The sequence below is a fragment of the Leptidea sinapis genome, chromosome 17, assembly GCF_905404315.1.
Source record: "Leptidea sinapis chromosome 17, ilLepSina1.1, whole genome shotgun sequence".
Classification (NCBI taxonomy): Eukaryota; Metazoa; Arthropoda; class Insecta; order Lepidoptera; family Pieridae; genus Leptidea; species Leptidea sinapis.
Window position 1 is genome coordinate 8084014 of NC_066281.1, and position 19746 is coordinate 8103759.

General features: G+C 35.6%; 1 protein-coding gene across 6 annotated transcripts in view; it reads right to left on the minus strand.

The window, feature by feature from the left end:
- Positions 1–19746, minus strand: part of LOC126969042 (ral guanine nucleotide dissociation stimulator) — a 60645-nt gene that overhangs the window by 20461 nt on the left and 20438 nt on the right. Inside the window, exon 1 of one of the 6 annotated variants that reach the window (XM_050814328.1) lies at positions 1519–2023. The exons of the other annotated variants lie outside the window; for them this stretch is intronic. Coding sequence (XP_050670285.1) covers positions 1519–1587 — 69 coding nt within the window. The 5' untranslated portion in view covers positions 1588–2023. Of the gene's footprint in view, positions 1–1518; positions 2024–19746 lie in introns of those variants that run through there. 6 annotated transcript variants of the gene reach the window in all.

A 19746-nucleotide genomic window follows, 5' to 3' on the forward strand; every position in this document is an offset into this window, starting at 1 on the left:
GATTCGGACAGTGACAGTAGACACACGACTAAGACGGAAAGTGTGCTTACGTTATCTTTATGCACACTTTTAACACACAGATTATTTATTTATTAAAGTGAAACTTTTATTACATCGTCTCAAACTTTTTCGTCTGTATGTTGCATGTCGCGTGACGGTCGGGCGGCGCCTATAGTTCGCAGCAGCTGACCGTGTAGTGTATAGACTATTACTCAATTGTGCCAGTGCTCAACGCTATTTTTTTTGTTTTTGTCCGTGTTTAATGTAAATGTTATATTTATTAAAGTGAAACTTTTATTTCCTTTTGGTAAACAACGACACAGCTAGTGGAATATTATTTCAAAAAATTTTAAGTTAAATGCCTATAATATGAAAAAAAGTTTAACTTTTACTGTGGTTTCAAAAAACCACATAATCCTTTTTTATATTTTATTAGGACTTCCAAAAATTGTTACATCAAAAAGAAATACTCAAATCTATACAGTTATACATTATGAGATGTTCAATTAATGAAAGGAGTCACATTATTTTCGAAAAAAAATAAAAAGTATAAAAAAACTTGCAATATTCATAGTTCAAGAAAAAAATCTTTACCTTAAACAAAGGTAGGTAAACTTATATGTTTATAGAAAGTCATCGGCCTTACAAATAAAATTTGGTATAAAGTTATAACTAAGCATAAACCAAGAATATGTAAGATGTTTACAAATAGACATTTTGCTTACGAATGGTTTGTTCGGACGTATAACGTTTCCCGCGTTTATTTGCAAGGCAGCTTGTCATTCAGAAAACTTCAGAATTATCATTGTATTGACAGTGTTGTAAACGATATTATAAACATTTTGCATTTTCTTTGTTTATCATCATAACTGATAACTTGGTATAAAGTTATAACTAAGTTTATACCAAGTTTATTTGTAAGGCATAATGTTTTATTTTAATAGTTTTATAGTATCTCTTAGTTATATTATATTTCTCTATCATAGTCAATCATCGTTGAGACTAAGGGACCTGTCCTCAATCTTCCTTTTTTATTTCGTTTTATGGCATAAAGTTTGCACTTAAAGAATGTTACGTAGGTACTAATATATCAAACTAATTTAATAGCTTATTTCTTATTTTATGGAAATCATCCAAATGATTTGAGTTTTCTTTAGTGTTAATTCCGCCAATAATTAATTAGGCAACACGTCCTGAGGATGCCTCGTGTAGTGGCGAAACACGTGTCGAATTGTTTAAAGACAAATATTGGCGGAATTAACACTAAAGGAAACTCAAATCATTTGGATAATTATGGATTTCTGCAAAGTAACGCCTACTTCAATATTTTTTTTTTACCTTTTTACTTTACCACCAAAAGATTAAAAAAGACTTAACTTAATCTATTCATTATTTAAATCAATACTCATAAAGATTAAAAATACATTAAACAAACACTTTGGAATTTCGTTTCCATAAATATTGCATAGTATAACCGATAACAATTGATACTTGCATAAGTATACTAGTGATTCTTACATAATCGTTATCAGTGACGTCGAAAAATATTACTGGATCAGCTTTACTGACACCGCAAATCCTCCACATGGCCCATGTCGTCACTGACTACGTCACTTCCAGCTACACAATATCCGCTGTGGCACTTTCACTACTATGAGATGCACATGCAAATGAAATTCTCATTGTAACAACACAGAGCTGTATCAAGCGAACAAGCATGACGGGTGCCGGTGAAATCGTAGTCTCACGACACACTTAAACAGGTATCCGGCTTGGGTAGTTTCCTTTAATCATCAAACAATCAATTTGATTCTGCAAACACTAACACTTAGAACAGTTCAAAGTCACATTCCTGTTGTAAAACATTATTATTGCCACCTGTAACACTTGGGTGTTTATAATGATGTTTTTATTGATCTCACATTTTATTTAAGTTTAAGTTCCCATTTTAACAACACGTTTATAACAATTCTCGCGAGTAAATAACAGATTATTAATTCACAGCGGTAAAATGGCAATTTTCCTGTTTGATAGTAGTAGTACCGAGAGCACGGACGCTAGACGACTGCTCTCTCGTAGAGAGATCGCGTGGAAAATCCGTTAGAGCAATGTGACGTTATGAGTTGCTATCATTGTTAATGTGTTAGCATTGTTTATGAATTAACTTAACGATGTGTTTGAATACTCATTACTCATGACGTCATTCGTAGAGTTATAACAGCAATTTGAGGCCACACATTTGATGAATAATATAGAGAATCTGAAATTGTGCGTTAGGAAAGCTGATCCAATAATCTTTTTCAACACAATGCAACTGATAACGATTATGTAAGGATCACTATAATATAGCGGACTTATGCAAGTATCAAATTTAATCGGTTGTACTATGAAATATAAAAAAGATCACAATTTTATGGCGGACTTACGCAAGTATCAATTTTAATTGGTTATACTCACGGACGAGTAAAAAAAGAAGGATTCCGCGCCGTGATGAAGTGAAGTGAAGCAGCGTTATGCTAGTGTGTGTGCGGTTACGGGGGACACTAGTTACACAATTTTTTCTCCCTTAAATAATCATATATGGCCACAAATACTTATACAGCATCGTTTTTACACTTTTTCACAACGCACGACGGCATTTTTCAAATATTTTATTGAGACGCAAACTGATCTGTCACAGATGATGACAATTCTCATAATGGCCGCCTGTCGGACTGTTGTAGTGTAAGTGTGTGCGTGGGGTTATTTACACGTTAATCGGCTTGTTTTGGTGCTACACTGTTATGTAAGGTGACACGGAGTCCTTATTTTTTTACTAGTCTGTGATTATACTATGAAATATAAAAAAGATCAAAATAGTATGGCGGACTTAAGCAAGTATCAAATGTTATCGGTTATACTATGAAGTATAAATCACTTTGCATAAAGTTTGGATGGCGTTTCGAATGACTGCAAAATGGAATTATGCAACGTTGAAAATCACCGCAAGCGGTTGTATAACTAAATGGTAGCGTGTTTCCTTCACTTTCAAGTGAAACTAATGCTTATCGACAATAGCTTTAAGAACAGGTGGTTTGAGAGGGCAATAACTAGAATAATGGCTGGTTGACACTGCAGAACTAATGACTCGAAAACGGGTCAAGAAATCGAACACAATTAACAATTAATCGAATTCCTTGTGAGATGGTTTTAACAACAATTCTGTTAGTCTCTAACGAACGAAACGTTTATTTAAAGTGAAACGTACGTATACATAATATCATTTGAAGAATATTTTTTTTTGCGAAAGTCCATAATTATTTGATACTTAAAATTGATAACATTTTAATTATCTTTTTAAGATAATTTTGTTGTTTTTGTATAAATCGATTGACGCTATTTTATTATATATCAGAATGTAAATCTTTACTACTAAGTAACCTTAGATCAGACAAATTTAAAAATTTCCTGTGTTTTCGTTAGAAGTTTTATGAAATAAATTAAATATTAAAAATATTTGATGTATACATATATACGTTATAGCAGTACATTCCAGAGAGAGAGTTGGGCTAGAGGCTCATGTGATAAAAAATTAACCAGTGGGAGGCTCCTTTGCACAGGATGCCGGCTAGATTATGTAACCACAACGGCGCCTATTTCTGCCGTCAAGCAGTAATGTGTAAACATTACTGTGTTTCGGTCTGAAGGGCGCCGTAGCTAGAGATATTAGTGGGCAAATGAGACTTAACATCTTATGTCTCAAGGTGACGAGCACAATTGTAGTGCCTCTCAGAATTTTTGGGCTTTTCAAGAATCCTGAGCGGCACTGCATTGTAATGCGCAGTGCGTATCAATTACCATCATCTGAACGCCCTGCTTGTCTCATCCCGTATTTTCATAGAAAAAAAAAAGTAAACCACCCACATCGACATCAGATATAGACATCAGCAATGGGTACCTGAGGTCATAGGATGCAATCCCGACCTTTAATGTGGGAATATGCACATAAGTGATACATTGGCATATAAGTGAATTTTCTAGAAACTGTCATAACCATAATTTTAACACCAGGAACAAACATAAACTTATAATGCCTATACTTGGCTAAGTCTAGTTAGTAAGTCTTTTGTGGGGCGATGATTGGATCTTGTTGTATACAAGATCCCAGTATATGTTCAAAACATACATGTATTACGAAAATCAAAAGAAATGTTAAAAACCTTTGAGTGGTAAAGGTTACTTTAACATAATAAACTTTCTTAATGATACCACAGATTGGGAATGGAGCAACCTCGGCCCTCAGGCTATTAAATAATAAGTTTTATTGGTAAAGTGTAAAAAAAAGGGTTGAATGGTAAAGGTTACAATAGCATAAATTACTTTCTTGGTGATAACACAGATTAGAATGGAGCGACCGCTCTGAGGCTATTTAATAATTAATTTTATTGTACAAAATTATTTTGTGATTAAATATTTAAAAAAAGAATTCTTGCCCGTTTTTCTCTAATACTTTTGAAAATGGATGATAGTCTTGTCGTTCAATAAGTAATCTTAAATCGTATTTTGAATTAAAATATTCGAAGTTAGAATAGATTTGCTTCGTTTATTCATAGTTGAAACAATGCCAGGCGCCGGCAGCCACTATGACGCCGCTGTCTGTTGGCTGAACTCTGTCGACCCTCGACAACTTAATCTTGAATTTCATACGTATTTGTATTAGTTATTATTAGAATAAAATCTAAACAGTTTGTTATTTCAAAGTGATATTCCTCACTTCTGGGATTTATTATACAAATTTAATTTGTACCAAAATTCATGAACAATGCGGGATTCAAACCCGCTCCTCTCGGGTTCCTGAGCCAACAGCCCGAGTGACGCATCGACCGAAATTTTTTGTATGTCTTGTTTAACATTCATGTGGCTCCATCTACAGGATCTTCTTTACAGTAATAGTAGGAAATTGACTTGAGATTGTCGCTCTTGCAAATCTAAACGGTCTGTTATTTTTAAGTGACATTCCTGTGATTAAAATATGTATAGAATAAAATCTGTATCACTAACAATTTTGGGCTCTAATTGAAGCCTTAAGGCTATACGCTATACCTAATATATATATAAATCAACAAAATAGCGCATAATTGAAACCATTTCGAGACGGTTTATATAAAGCTTATATTTTAATAAAAAATAACTTTATATCTACACAATATGATACGAAAATTCATTTTTTATTTACATTTCTATCTTTAATATACATTGCGTATAAATTTACCAAAATACCCCTAACTTTTACAGTTAAGAGCCATGCTAATCATTCAATCTAGATAAAAATTGTACGAAAATTTATTAATTGTACTCCAATACTATTTAACATGACATAATTTTGTAAAGAGAATTGTAATAAATTAAAAATGCGTCTAAATCTGAATTAAAACTATGGCGATCTCGTGCGAGAGAGGTAACCTAGCTCCGCTGGAATCCTCAAGGCCATTGGCTGGGTCCCCAGCCTTAACCAACAAAGAAGTGATATTGTGTGTAACAAGAATACGGATTTCAACTTTTTGACACAAAGTCGCTTAGATCCTACAAAAGGCTACAGTGCGCTTCGGAAAAACGCGAACGAGACGATCCGGTAAAGAGATAATATATCTGTTTTATAACTTATCTTTAGCGTACAACTAGGCCGAGGCTCGCCCCTTTGCTGTGCCCTTTAAACACACCTGGGGGCCAATCAGTGCTCTCTAATCCATCTATGTCCGTTTATGCTGTAAAGCCTGAATTCAAATGCCAGTCAATTGGAAAGTTTTTTGCGCTACATCGATGGAGAAATGGCAATCATGTGAATGGGTGTTTGAAAATGAGAACAAGCCAACAAAAGTGAGGCAGACGGGAATCGTTGGTAAAAAATGATCGCATTTTTTTTCTCAGCTACGGGTCAGAATCTGCACAAGTCCAATTCAATATCACAAGAGAGTTAATGCCGAGTGGTATTCTACCATTTGTACCAAAATTCGCGAAAGACGACCAAAAAGCCGCGTTCTCCTACATCATGACAACGCTTCTTCACACACGGCCAACAAAACTAAGTGATTTTTAGCTTCCGAAGAAGTACAACTCGTCACCCATCCTGCACATAGCCCCGACCTAGTATTGACCCTGTGGTTTCTGTATTTTCCCCAAAATCAAAGATTTGATGAGAGCTTTCACTTTTACCAATTCCGAAGAGGCAGTGATAGCGTTCAATCAGCACGTAGAAAACATGCCTTCAGATATGTGGTCCTCCTGTTTTAAAAAATGATTCGATCGTATAAAAAAAAGATTAAAATGTAAAGGAAAGTATTTTGAAAAGCAATAAATAATATATATATAATATTATATTTTGGTTATAAGTTGTTTTTTAAGTTAAAAAACTTTTAGTGTGACCTACGTATAATACCTATAGTTATACTGCTACGAGTAAAAAAATTACATTCTAATAATTCTATTCCTTTTTTTTACTGAACCATTTTCATTTTGTGTATTTACATAAAAGTTCTAAATATTAACGAATATTGACACCTTTCTTATACTATTTATGGCAATTAAAACGAATTAATTGGAAAATTGTGGAAAAATATTCCCAACTATTAAGGTTCAATACTTAATAAGACATATTATTAATTGCAGCTAAACTTTTTATTTTTAACTCATATTTAAGGGTCATTTTTAATATTTTGTTAGGTATCAATGAAATTGTTAAGAAAATTGTACATAATTGAAGTTGTAGTCTTTTTGAATCAGTAAAAAAAGTTAAGCGAGAAAGTACACTTATGCTGGTTTGCATCATATTAGCTGTTATAGTTAAGGTTAACGTCAAATTTAACGTTACCAGTAATTTATTGAAGTAGGCGTTACTTTTCGGAACTCCATAATTATCCAAATGATTTTGGCGAGTCAACGCGTCCTGGAGATGCCTCGTGTAGAGGCGAAACACGTGTCAAATTGTTTAAAGACAAATATTGGCGGAACTAACACTAAAGAAAACTCAAATCAACAGTAATATTAACTTTAACATAGACTGCTTAATGTGTTGCACCATCGTATTCCTTGGGATAGTTAAAGTTAAAAATAGAAATATCAAATCAATATCGAATATTTATTTGAAACTTTTGACAGGTCGCTTTTTAGCTATTACCTATAGCTTTAACCGGCGAACATTGGACAGTTACCGTTAACGGTTAAGTGACGTCATCTAAAAATTGTCACATGATGCAACTCATTTTTACTTTAACAGGTAGTACTTTAACATATTTGATATTGGTAAAGTAAAATGATGCATTCCAGCCTAAAACAATCAAACAATAAAAAAAAAACACAACATTCACAATACTAGAATTATTAAAATACTAGCTGACCCGGCAAACGTTGTTTTGCCATATAAATTATTTTTAGAGCTAGACCGTTTCTTGGACATGGCAACATTGCTTTATTTTTCTAAAATAAACGTAGCCTAAGATACTCCTTATTAGATCACCGACCTGCCAATAAAAGTCCCGTCAAAATGGGTCCAGCCTTTTCAGAGATTAGCCGGAACAAACAGACAGACAGACAGAGAAAAATTGTAAAAAAATGTTCTTTTGGTGTATGTACGGTATATATATTCATATACATGTAGTAAAAAATGGTTAATGAGAGTTGAACAAAGCAAACAGAATTTTATAACGAGGCGGTACACGAATGGTTAGCTCAGTTGGTTAGAGCACCAGCACGGAACGCCGGAGGTCGTGGGTTCGAATCCTGCATCGTTCATAAAATTTTGTTTTTCAAATTTTATTTGTTTATTAATCCTAGAACCGAGGGTTATCACTTTAAGAATATAACATATTGTTAAGATTTACAAGAGCGACATCTCAAGTCAATTTCCTAATATGTAGATAAATATTGGGGTTGAGCAGGTTATCAACTGTAAAGTGGATCCTGTAGATGAAGCCACAACCTGAGAGTTGAACAAAGCAAGCAGAATTTTATAACGAGGCGGTACTCGAACGGTTAGCTCAGTTGGTTAGAGCACCGGCACGGAACGCCGGAGGTCGTGGGTTCGAATCCCGCATCGTTCATAAAATGTTGTTTTTCAAATTTTATTTGTGTAAAAATGGTTATTTCAATATTACAAGCAGACACTCCAATTTTATTAATACGTATAGATAAACAGGTACATTAGTATTGGTCGGTTGAAGAATTAAGAACTAAAAATAGCGTAAATGCCATGAAGTTACTCCACCCTCAAAGAAACCACCACTTATACCCAGCAATTGCCAATAAAACTACATTATTAGGTTTGCTTATAGGCAGAACAATTTCCAACTGCTACGCACTACCCTCATATTATAATACTACCAACCTTCAGTTTCTTTTTGTTTTTGTAGACAAGTTTATTATGGGAACGACGAATTTGTTTTTTTTTTTCATTTATTGGTCAAAACAATATAATAACTAAATGTAGGCCTCTTCGAGTTTAGAGGGTTTTTCTGGGTAAGTTATCGCTCGTGTATTCTACGTTATATCACAACAAACAGTTACTTAATGGTGTTTTAATATTATATAGGTTAGTCTACACATAAATATGGTTGTTGTCATAAATATAATTTTATTCAGTATGCCTGGGTAAGTTCGTTTTATATACATTTTGTAAATTATCTGGCGTATTTATATTGGGTACTAGCTGACCCGGCAAACGTTGTTTTGCCATATAAAGTATAATTCACGCGATAGTTTTATAAGTAATAAAATATTGCTTATATATATATTGCACATCATTTTGTTCTATTGTCAATAGTTTTTGCAGCGCAGGGAAAAATAGGTTTGTGTTGTAACCTTGTGTTACAAAATAGCAATTTTATTACGGATCCCTAATTTTGAAAAAAAAAAACATAGCCTATAGCCTTCCTCGATGAATGGACTACCCAACACTGAAAGAATCATTCAAATCGGACCAGTAGTACCAGAGATTAGCGCGTTCAAACAAACAAACAAACAAACAAACAAACACTGCAGCTTTATAATATTAGTATAGATTGTTACTTGTATTTTTGTGCCGCAGCCTTTTTTGGTCTTTGGAATGTAAAATCTATTGGAATTTATTATTTTTCTTAATTTGCTGGGCCTACAATACTTTATTAAAATGGCGGTTCGTTGACCTGTCTAAGAATTAATTATTTGACTGTGTCTAATTAATAAACTAGCACTATTTTAACAAAATCAGTGTTATAACAAAAAAGTTAAAGTTAAAGTTGTTTTAAAAAAGTTCTATTACTAATTCGCGTCTTTCTATTGTTTAGCGTCAATCTTTAGACGTCGCTTAAATCGTTAGACACTGTTTAACAAAACACGTGTCTAGGCCTGCTTATTATTTTTGTAATGAAACCAAATGTGTTTATACTTATATCGAATATTTTTATGAGTAAATAATTTTAAGTGTATTTTATAAATTTCATCAATTTGAGTTTTATAAGTTTTGCCTTAAGTAAGTGTGTATGTGTAAGTTCACAGTTGGTTACATATGCACTATGCAGGTATTATCTAGTATCAATTATGTGGGCCAATATTAAAAACATTATAAAGCAATTATTTTCGTATTTAAACCGTAACTTATTGAGAAATGTGAATAATTTGAATTAAATTTATACTTTTTGTTTCTTATTAAAACACATCTGTGGGTTAGTGGGTATGTAAAAATGTGCATATCATCATCATCTTCAGCCGGAAGACGTCCACTGCTGGAGAAAGGCCTCTCCCAAAGATTTCCACGACGATCGGTCCTGGGCTATTCTCATCCAACGCACTCCGGCGATCTTAACCAGATCGTCGGTCCATCTTGTGGGGGGCCTACCAACACTACGTCTTCCGGTACGTGGTCGCCATTCGAGGACTTTACTGCCCCAACGGCCATCTGTCCGTCGAATTATGTGCCCTGCCCACTGCCACTTCAATGTGTACGTATAGAGTTATAAATTTTTTCGTGATTATTATTTTCATTCACTGAATATTTTTCAACATAAGATTTTTATAAGTCGTTTTTTTTTAATATTGATTCTATGGAAGCCTTCATCTAGCCGCTAGCGCTTAGCCGGATATTTTATATTCAGTGACGTCCAGCCCGATCATAACCAAAATCGATTCGGATTTTGCGAATTAGCTTTACGTGTTCGGAGTCCGGACTTCGGACTTTCAAATTCCAAGCATTTTTGATACAAAGCTTCAAAGATTACGTTCAAATTCCAATTCAAAGTCAAAGTCAAATAAACTTTATTCAATTAGGCTTAAACCAAGCTTTTTAGAGTCGTCACTATAAATATTCCTTTGACATTATTGAATCTACCATAATATGTCCGGAAAATGTCTACTTTTACGAGTTCTAGCTCGTGAGAAGAACGTACGAGAATCTCAACGACAACTCTTTTCATAAAAAAAATAACGGGTTGCACTCCTGCAGTACCGATAGAAGTTAAAACTTGAAAATTAACGTTGTGCATATATAATATTTTGGAATGGTTAGGGAATAATTTCGGTCGAATTGCTTTATTTATCAGTATAAAAATACTTGCATTTAAGTTGTTAAATAAAATATTCATTTATTGCGCTATCGTACACCTAAATGAAAATTTATATTACATTAAAATTTAACACTTCATATTACAATTATTTTACATTAAACAGTTTATCGTTCAGAAAAATATTATTCATAATTTCAACGACTGTCTTACGAATTTTCGATCAGGTCACGTGTTCTGACGCGAGTTTAACATTTTATACCGATCCCAAGAAAAGTGCTCAACGCCGCAAAAGTATTCACTTCAAAAATAAAATAAAACGAATCGACTTCTCCGCGAAATAAAAACACATTTACAGAAGAGATATCCATTCGATTCTGCGATAGTTTCTAAAGCGAATAGATAGATACAATTAATTCGATTCGATTCCGCTCTACGAAGCCTTCCTTTTGGAATCGGGATGATGGAAATGCAAATCAGGATATCAGCCTTTACCAGTGGGAGGCTCCTTTGCACAGGATCCCGGCTAGATTATGGGTACCACAATGGCGTCTTTTTCTGCCGTGAAGCAGAAGGGTGCCATAGCTAGTGAAATTACTGGGTAAATGAAACTTAACATCTTATGTCAAGGTGACGAGCGCAATTGTAGTGCCGCTCAGAAGGTTTGGGTTTTTCAAGAATCCTGAGCGGCACTGCATTGTATGTAATGTAATGGGTAGGCCGTATCAATTACCATCAGCTGAACGTCCTGCTCGTCTCGTCCTTTATTTCCATAAAAAAAAAGGATGACCTTAGAGATTTATTTGCGATGGACAGCCGTAGGTACGAACGAGTACATTGATAAGTAGAGAAGTGCGCAATAAGCATGACGGACACGCTTCGTAGCCGACCAACTACGGACCCTTCCCTTTGGGATGATAATGGTACCTTCTGACTCAATGCTAACACTTCTGATTCTTCTAACGATCTTATTTATTAATCATAGAATCAGCAAATAATTAAACAAAACATCAAATTTGATCCGTACTCGGATGAATAGAAATGTGCTTTTGCCTATAGTTTGACAGTAGACAAACAATCCAGTTAGGCAGGTCCACTCGTTGAATCCAACTCGGATGGGCAGCGTTCGGGAAGCTCCGTAAAATCTTCTGGTCCCAAATACCGCAGTGTCTAAAGACGAAGGTTTTCAACCAGTGTGTACTGCCAGTGATGACTTACGGTACACAGACGTGGTCGCTAACTATGGGCCTTATGAGAAAGCTCATGGTCGCTCAGGGGGCAATGGAGAGGGCTATGCTCGGAGTTTCCCTGCGAGATAGAATCAGAAATGAGGAGATCCGTAGGAGAACCAAAGTAACCGACATAGTCCAAACGATTGCGAAACTGAAGTGGCAGTGGGCATGGCACATAGTTCGACGGACAGATGGCCGTTGGGGCAGTATAGTCCTCGAATGGCGACCACGTAGAGTCACACGGAAGACGTAGAGTCACACGGAAACGCAGTGTTGGCAGGCCCCCCACAAGATGGACCGACGATCAGGTCAAGATCGCCGGAATACGTTGGATAAGGGCAGCGCAGGACCGATCGTCGTGGAAATTCTTGGGGGAGGCCTTTGTACAGCAGTGGACGTTTTCCGGCTGATGATGATGACAGTAGAGTTGGACTTTCATGCGTTTCAAGCAATGAGGTTATTTAAAGAACCTCATTGGTTTCAAGGAACACAATAAAATGCTACTTTCTTTTTTGTTCAGGATAGCGATAGATCATTCCAGCTAGGTATTCAATTGTCCGGCGAACAACCTTTCAGAATCCAACAATGGGAGTAATTCGTCAACAAACCATTGTCGCTGCAAACACGCGCGTCCTCAAAATATCTTTCTTATTATCCACATAATGTCAAGCTATAAGAGATAATTAATACTTCTTTGAATAATAATTATTGAACAACCTTTTTTATGTACCTGGCCCACCCATATACTCAGAATATACTAGCGTAAAAACAATCTTACAGCCTGGTAACGCGTGACCAATTTTGATTTGTCAATGTGGGCATTAGCTAGTGGTTCATTCACTGTCCTGTACACCACTGCACCGTACGTTTGACAGCATTTTTTGTGCCTATTTGAAGCGCCACTCGCGAGCGTCTAGAGAACTAATTTTGACGTATAATACAAAAATGGCTGCGAGAGAAGCGAAGTACTCTGAAGAAACCGAAGTATTTTTGCATTTTGAATTAATTTCGGTAGTTTGCCGTGTTATTTATACTTCTGGCATCAACGTAATATGGTAAAAATAATTTTCCTATCGATGTTTGTTTTAGTACCGCAGACTCTCGCTACATGGCCAACAGCGCCAAAATGGCGAATATCAAACAGGCACAAATGCACTTTGAAAGCCGCCAGTCTAGTGGCATATTGTAAATGGCTAATTCCAAGCGTTATTTACTTATATTGTAAGTCAATGGGCCCATTTTTGCTCATAACAGTGTCAATATGAGGAGTAACGCATTACAAAACAATAAGCCTTGAGTACGACCCGATCCCATCGCTCTGCGCCCGTCCTTGAGAATTATAGTATACAATGGGCTCGTTCAAATATGTCATATAGCTTTTAGCGTTCCACTGGTACATACGGCCCATCGACGAAATCCACACGACCTTATTCGACTTCTCGCCTTATTTTGTTATAATGGAAGTTCAATTTTACTTTGAAATTGCAATAGATTTAAATTTTGTACAAATTAGAACAAAAACAATGGGATGTTGGCATACAAAAGACAACGGAGGTGTGGGGACTTTATAGTTAATTTTAGTCGTTATCGGCCGCCGACGTGATAGTGAAATCCGCAGAATTATTGAATTTATTTCGAAGTTTTCCCAAATATTTGGTAAGTTTCTATTTTTATAATACATCCAGACTAGATTTCCATGACAAAAGAATAATTATAATAGTATGATAATAATATATAGTTTTTGTTGATATAAATTCGACTTTAAATAGCGTCCATTCAAGATTAAAAAGGACTTTTTTTGACATACAAATTATACATGGGGCACACGAAAAGTTTTGCACTTCTAGATAATCGGAACTATTTGAATTTCGAATGTTATATTTTTTGATACGTTGCAACCTTCTTAGTAATAAACCTTGGTGCAAAAGCAAGGAGTACTTCATTTATCCGGCAAAACAACTTTGCCGGGTTAGCACTTGTAAAAATATATTTAAAGTCTCTGTGATAAATAAAAGATATATTAATTCAAACAGATGCAGCCTCATGAGTCAATGAACTCTAAACCAGAAAGATCGATAATATACCGAGAGACCTGAATACTTTTCAGGGCTCTAGACAACTTAGGCTTTATGAGGAAATATTAGTGACCATTTTTCCATGCAAACTTTCTCGACCCTTCTTGGTTTTGAACCCTAGATCAAAATTATTTTCAAATAAGATCGAATAAAATTAATGTGGCAGGCTATTAAATAATAAGTTTTATTGTATTGACATTACATTCTAACCATATCTATATATATAAAAATAAATTGCTGTTCGTTAGTCTCGCTAAAACTCGGAAACGGCTGGACTGATTTCGCTAATTTTGGCCTTGAATTATTTGTGGAAGTCCAGGGAAGGTTTAAAAGGTGAATAAATAGGAAAATGCGGCTAAATTAAATAAAAACAACAAATTTGTTTTTCTTTTGATGTGTCCATACATAATTTCTATGAGAGGATTTATTGACGCACGGTTTGACAGTTCTGCTGTGAAACAATTTCATTACGACAGCAGGGTGCATATTTTACGAAGTAATTTTTGATGTTATGATATATTATTGACAAATTCATATAAAAACATTATTTTATTTATCATATACAGAACAACGTCTGTCGGGTCAGCTAGTTATTTATAAATAAAAAAGCCTGCTGAGTTTCTTGCGACCGTTCTTCTCAGGTCTGAGGCATACTTTTTCGAATAGGTTTAACTTCCAATAAGTGATATCATATCCTATTTTGAATAAAATATATAGGCCTTTTTTTAATCTGTGTGTTGCCCGTGATAACATAGGGAACGTAGACGTGGCACCGCTGTTGTACCCATCTACTTCCCACTGGCAGGTATTTGTACTTAACAGTACTAATTCGCAACAGAAAAAGGCGATTTAGAGGCTGATAATATAGTACAATAATTTAAACTAAGTGTATAAGGAATGTATTCAACTTATGAGGAAGCTCATTGTCGCTCAGCGGGCAATGGAGAAGGCTATGCTCGGAGTGTCCGTGCGAGATCGAATCAGAAATGGGGAGATCCGTAGGAGAACAAAGTCACCGAAATAGCTCAGGTGGTTGCGAAACAGAAGTGGCAGTGGGCAGAGCACATTGCTCGACGGACAGATGGCCGTTGGGGCAGGAATGTCCTCGAATGGCGGAGAACGTAGTGTTGGTAGGCCCCGACAAGATGGGCCGACGATCTGGTCAAGATCGCCGGAATACGTTGGATGAGGGCAGCGCAGGACCGATCGTTCTAGAGATCTTTGAGGGAGGTCTTTGTCCAGCAGTGGACGTCTTCCGGCTGATGATAATATAATAATATTATAACAATAACGCATTGTAAATATATTTACTTATGGACCAAAATAAGTGAATGGCTAACAATTGGCCACATAATATAACAAACCTGAACCGTTAAGTCCCAAAGGATGAAAAGGTTTCATTGTTAAATATTTACCCACGTCCGGATCAAAATACGACGTCCTTGAACAGATTTAGTACTTTCGAAGAAAGGTCAAGTCGAGAAGAGGTCTCACAGTGATAGCTAATACATATTATAAAAGTGTTTACCTTTAATAATATTAAAAGCTAAAAAGTTTGTTAGTTAATATTTAACAAGACATTATATTAAGATTTATGAACGTTACGTCACTCGAACGGTTGGGTCAATGGAAGAGTGCTCGCACGGAACGAGAGAGGTCGCAGGTAGGTTTTTATTTAAATTAGGATATGAAATCGCTTTGAAAGTCAAAAGATACTACCCATTCGGAAATGAATGTCTCAGACCTGAGAACAACGGGCGTATAAAACTCAGCGGGTTTCTTTTTTTTTTTAAATAAAATTTCGATCAATCGCATTTATAATTTAAATAGCCCGAAGGCGATCGCTCCATTCCCAATCTATGGTATCAATAATAAAGTCATTTACGTTATTACCTTTAAGTACCACATAAACGGATTTTAGTAATTCTTTTGAATTTAAGTATTACATAATATGTCTTGAACATTTTCTGGGATCTTCTAGTAAAGCATATACGTCGCCCCATAAGAATTACTAACCCGAATTATGGCCGTTTTCAATATAACCTATCTACCCTTAGTTTAACTTACGGATACATTGCTGTCACCGTTTAATGACAAGATCTTATCTAGCCATAGTTATGTCCAATATAGTTTTACAGCCGTTCCCAATATACTATCTACAGATAGAGATAAAGTACTACCTTCTATTGTTCATTCTTATCGCCTTATATTGAGACTCGTGAATTGCAATTTCTATACAAACTTCTATCGCTGGTAAGCTATACGTCGTCCCATTCACAGACAGCGTGTACGGATAAGGTAAGTTACCGTCGATAAGTTTATTGGGACAGAAAAGTCAACGATAGTTACGATTTTTATCTCAAGTAAGAGATAGACTGAATATTGGGAACGGCCGTTAGTCCAATGATATCTGTCAATAGGTTATTGAAATATAAGTAAGCGTAAAAATATAGATTTGTCTACGCCTAGTAAGATAAACTAAGGATAGATAGGTTATTGAAAACGGCCGTAAGCCGAGTAGTTATGACGCGATGTATAGTTACTGCAAGATTAAAATTACTCCTCCCTGTCATGTTATTCTGTTGTGACAAAGGTAAGATAAATACAAACGGCCTTACAAATAAACTTGGAATAAAGTTATTCCTGAGAACAAACAAAGAATATGCAAAAAGTTGACTATATCGCTGACAGCATTTTATTTGTAGGGCTCAAAAAGTTTTAAGTTTGGAATTACTTTACTTCCGGTTTATTAATAACACAGAATAAGTTTATATTAGGTCCTGGTGTTAACATTATTATGACAAATGCGTAATAAACAAAAGGTAACACTAGTGTGTAAAGTATAATAAATTAAAAATATTTCTTAGTCACTATCTCACTTTTTTTTATGAAAATAAGGGACGAGCAGGATGTCCAGCTGATGGTAATTGATACGCCCTGCCCATTACAATGCAGTGCCGCTCAGGATTCTTGAAAAACCCCAAAATTTCTGAGCAGCACTACAACTGCGCTTCTCACCTTGAGATATAAGATGTTTAGTCTCATTTGCCTAATAATTTCACTAGCTACGGCGCCCTTCAGACCGAAACACACTAATGCTTACACATTACTGATTCACGGTAGAAATAGGCGCCGTAACTTACTTATCTTATCTATGATTATAAGTAAGTATTTCTTAGTCACTATCTCACTTATTACGTACATCAAATCACGGGTAATAGAAACCTGTATTTCAATAATTTAATATGCTGTAGAAATAAAATTTATTGATATTCGTTCATTGTCTCCAGATGTCCGAATCATCCATACGTCAAGTAAGACCTTTTCTCAACAAAAAACAAGTTTTATATGACGAAGTAATCAATGCTCTATCTGACGTGTACTGGTTCAGCGTCAAAAACTTATTGTGAAACAGTCATAAAAATAAATATATTAAATTTAGCGCGCCAAATGTCAAAAATGTAGATGCGAATATTTTATTAAACGGAGAGGGGTTGTAAAACTTGTGGAATCTGCTATATTTCTTGGCATTCCTCTTTATTCCAAATTCAATGGGGCCCCCCTAATTAGAGGATTGGCGAATAGGCTTAGTTCTGCAGCACATGCGGTTAAAAAAATTAGACAGTTAACTGATATAGATACGGCGCGACTAGTTTACTTTAGTTATTTTCATAGTATTATATCCTATGGTATATTGCTATGGGGCAGTGAGGGTTATTTGCGCTATTTATAAAGAATAATAATAAGCCTTTTTTCCATTTAAGGTACGGAACCCTGATGTGAAACTCTATAACGACAAGTATAAAACAACTGTAACCAGATATAACCAGTGAGAGTGAACGAGAGCGCCACATCGACACTATCGCTTCCACATTTCATGCCAGCTCATGTCACAAGCGTCGGCGTGTTGTACAGTTACTCAAAATCAATATGGCGTTATTTTATCTCGTGCGCGTAAAGCAGTTTGACAAACTAACATAGAACACAAACAAAATTTCTTTTTATTTACACAAGGAAGCTCATTCCACAACTTTGTAGTACGTGGAAGAAAGCTCCTTGAAAACCGCACTGTGGAGGACCACCACACATCCATATAGTGGGGATGATATCCTAACTTGTTGCGTGTCGTGCGAAGGTGGAATTCGGCGGCAGGAATCGGGTGAAACAGCTCTTCGGAACAGTCCCCGTGATAAATGCGGTAGAAGACACATAATGAATCGATGTCTCTACGCAACGCCAAGTGATCCAGCCGTTCACAGAGCACTAGATCCCCGACAATTCAAGCTGCTCTATATTGCACGCGGTCAGATGGATCGAGCTTATACTGGGGTTTTCCCACACACACACACGTGTATGTGTGTGACAAAACTTTTTGTAGCGATATATTTTTCTTGAATAAATGATTATTACTATTATTACTCATCTATTCATACATAATTATACCGGTCTACTGAGTTGATGGATTACCAACAAAAGACACTGCACTGTACATTATACACCTGGAGACTGGTGTGGCTGGTGACTCACAATGCAAGACAATAACAATCCGGTTAATTGCTTGTTGAACAGAGCCAAATTGAGATAATTACGTTTCATATTACATATACATACATACAATAAATATGACGAATATAATCATTAACGACGACCTGTATAGCCGAGTGGTTAGCGATCCTACCTACTAAGCTAGAGGTCCCAGGTTCAAATCCCAGTAGGTGCAAGCATTTATATGATGAATATGGATGTTTGTTTCCGAGTCATGGATGTTTAAATGTATTTATGTATGTTTATATGAAATATGAATTTATGTATGTTTAAGTAAGTATATTGTATTAAATATATCATTGTCTTGTAACCCATAACACAGGCTATATATGCTTAATTTGGGGCAAGATAATTTGTGTAAAAATTGTGTCAATATTATTATTATAACATATTTTGTGTTAGAATGATGTAGTAATATTAACGCACCAATGTTAAAAATAGTATTTTTTTGATTTACTAGAGTTACACATTTTAATAACTTGTTATATTTTAAAGTGATAACCATCACTTCTGGGATTAATTACACAAATAAAACTGGTAACAAAATATTATGAAACATGCGGGACTTGAACCTGCGACCTCTCGCGTTACGTGCGAGCGCTCTTTGCAACTGCCCACCGTTCGAGTGACGTATCGTTGATAAAATCTTGAATGCTTTGTTCAACTATCAGGTTATGGCTTCATCTACAGGATCTACTTTATCTTACTTTAATTACTTACGGTCACGGGTTCAATTCCCGCATCGATCATAAAATTTTGTGTCCAGTTTTATTTGTGTCATTTTAATAAAATACTTTTCAATGTATGTCATGGTTTGCGCCGCAGAGATGGTTTGGCCATGTCGAGAGAATGAATGAAGAACGATTGAAGGAGACAGTGTATAAGGCCAGTGTGAATGAAAGTGTTGGAAGGGGTAGACCTAGGTGGACGTTTCAAGATCAAATCAGGGACGTCTTGAAAAAAAGGCCAGGTCAAGAGTACCCTAAACCGAAGAGCATGTATGAAAGGAATAATGAAAGTGGACGAAGCGAAACAAGTATGTAAGGATCGTAGCAAGTGGAAAGAAGTGGTCTCTGTCTACCCCTACGGAAAAGAGGCGTGATTATATGTAGGTATGTTTTTTCATAAGGTTTTTGCGTAAAAGTTACATTTGTATTATTATTTTATTTAACCCGACGATCCGTCACTTTTTCAGAGCATGTTATCAGGGGGACTGCGGTTGACAGGAGTCCAGATACTAGATTATCATAGTTGTCATGTGAAGTTTAGCGCCATTCGTTGCCTCGAAGGTGAAAAGTCGGGTTAAATAAAATAATAATATTTTTTCGCGCACAATTACACGCTTTTTAATCCTTTGAAAAGTATTTAATTTAAAGAACAGCAACG